General features: G+C 40.3%; 1 protein-coding gene across 1 annotated transcript; it reads right to left on the bottom strand.

Moving 5' to 3' along the window:
* Window positions 1-632: 632 nt before the first annotated feature.
* LOC137255430 (uncharacterized) lies at window positions 633-1,841 on the bottom strand. The gene has a single exon (XM_067792873.1). It carries the CDS (start codon window positions 1,839-1,841, stop codon window positions 633-635), a length of 1,209 nt encoding a protein of 402 aa, XP_067648974.1.
* Window positions 1,842-2,100: the final 259 nt, after the last annotated feature.

Genomic DNA, 2,100 nt, shown 5'->3' with positions numbered 1-2,100 from the left:
TAGAATATATTGTAAAGTATGTTACTTTGAGGTCTTCAAAGAGGAAAACTAACAACACTAAAAACGTAAAAATGCAATTGGAGGTAACTTCAACAATTAATTTAGCCCTTTTTATGCTAAAATTATCATCTTGTAAAATTTTGATAATCTTGACATGTTGTGGGCCAATAATATGAATAACGTATTCATTCATTGACATGCTGATAAAAATATCATATAAATACTAATATCCCAGTGTCCAGTGCATTTAATGTGGACAGATGTTATACGAACTGAATACAGTGGAGCCAGATTCTCGGTTACTGATACTGTTGAATTAGTGAATACCTGAAACCAACTGAAAGTAGAGGATACCCAATGGAACCTCCTACGAATCTGGGTAACCACCTGGAGCCTTTCGTGATTCTGGGTAATGGAAACCAACTGGAGCCTGAGGGGAATTTGGGTAATGGAAACCAACTGGAGCCTTTCGGGAATCTGGGTAATGGACACTCACTGGATCCTTACTGTCATCTGGGTAACGGTAACGGAAACGCACTGGAGACCATACTGGAATCTGGGTAACGGAAACTTAATGTAAACGTAAAGAAACGATCCGGAAATCTACCTGAAACTGAAGTTTCCATTTTGTTTCAGTTAGGTTCCCGGTGTCCGGAAACGAAATTATTTTTGTTGGGTGATGGGTCTAATCGTACACATCGTGTTATGTTCTTCTGGGTAGCAAAGAATAGACTCTTATCAGATCCCCTCACGATGGCAGCCATTCGGCTGAAACCACTTTTCGACATTATCAGTGTGTCACACGTTGAGAGTATATACTCATCTAAAATAGCTTTCTCCATGCCAGAACAAGCATCAACCCCTTTTTTGAGGTGGTCGATGTGAACTATCTGGCCTTTAATTTCGATGAAGTGTTCAGGGAATGCTCGTTTGAACTTAACTCTGGCCTCATCTGAGTCTGTTGCGACGAACACTCTACACGAACCAGCCATCTGCACTTGTTTCTTCAAGAACAGGACAACTGATTTCAGATCAGGCCGATAAGCGGTTTTAGGAGCATCACGGGGTATTGTTTTAGACTTCCCCATCCGTAGATGTGCACAAATTAACTGTTTAGATGCTCTCTCTGCTTCAGCGTTGAAGGAATCGAACTTTGCCTGTGTTTTGCGTGCAAAGCGGAAGAGCTGTGAAAATGCAGTTCTGTAGATATCATGGAGACTTTTGTTCTGTGCCCATTTCACTGAAGAAAACAGAAGGTTCTTCATTAGACTTGGAACGTAATCTATATTTCCTGTGTAGAAAGTGACGTCCTTGTCATACATCGTTTCCAGATTGGTGTTTACCATTTCTCTAGCAAGCAGTATGCTATTTATGGCTCTTATAGTTTCTTGACTACGACCCTTAAGCTTTGCCTCTTCAATCCGCCATTCCACCAGATTTGGAATGACAAATTTTGAAAACTCACAGGGGGTTCTCATGAATAATCCAAAGTTCCGTTTCAACATCTGTGAGACTAAATAGGATGTAATGATACCTTTCTGCCTGTCTGCCAGACCACCGCAGTGAGAACAATTACATTCATAAATTATGTATTTATCAACCAACACATCCATTGGGTGTACAACATCCTGCACGACACCAAACTGATCTGGTTGAAATGTCTCCTCATGCTGAACAGTTCGGCCAAAAATCGGTGTAGCCTGACGCGTGAGGTTCTTTTCTGAATTATTCATCCCAGAATCTTTGAAGACGTGGTTGAGAATAAGATATTTCATCTGTAAGAAACAGATGAAGCACAGCATCGATGATACGCAGAGGATAAAGAAACAAGTTTTCTTCATTGTGTTCCTTTCCTGAAACAAATATGAAACATTGGAATACTGTACTATCCAAAAAGAGAAGCGCATAGACGAGAAATCTGTTACGAAAATGTTGTATTTTCAAGTATGTATAGCTCGTCCACAAGTAGACTTTAGTACATGAAATGCTACACCAGTTTAGAAGAAGGTCTGTACAACCAAGTGAATACTTTTACATAATGGAGACGTTGAGCGCGATGGTAACAACGTAACATGACCCCGACTTCAGGTTTCCTTGGTC

Source organism: Haliotis asinina, chromosome 11 (genome assembly GCF_037392515.1).
Source record: "Haliotis asinina isolate JCU_RB_2024 chromosome 11, JCU_Hal_asi_v2, whole genome shotgun sequence".
NCBI lineage: Eukaryota > Metazoa > Mollusca > Gastropoda > Lepetellida > Haliotidae > Haliotis > Haliotis asinina.
The sequence above is the reverse complement of the archived record's forward strand: the minus strand, read 5'-3'. Positions and strand labels throughout refer to the sequence as shown.

Coding starts and splice junctions, on each gene's coding strand:
- LOC137255430 (XM_067792873.1), bottom strand. CDS start 1,841: ATGAAGAAAACTTGTTTCTTTATCCTCTGCGTATCATCGATGCTGTGC.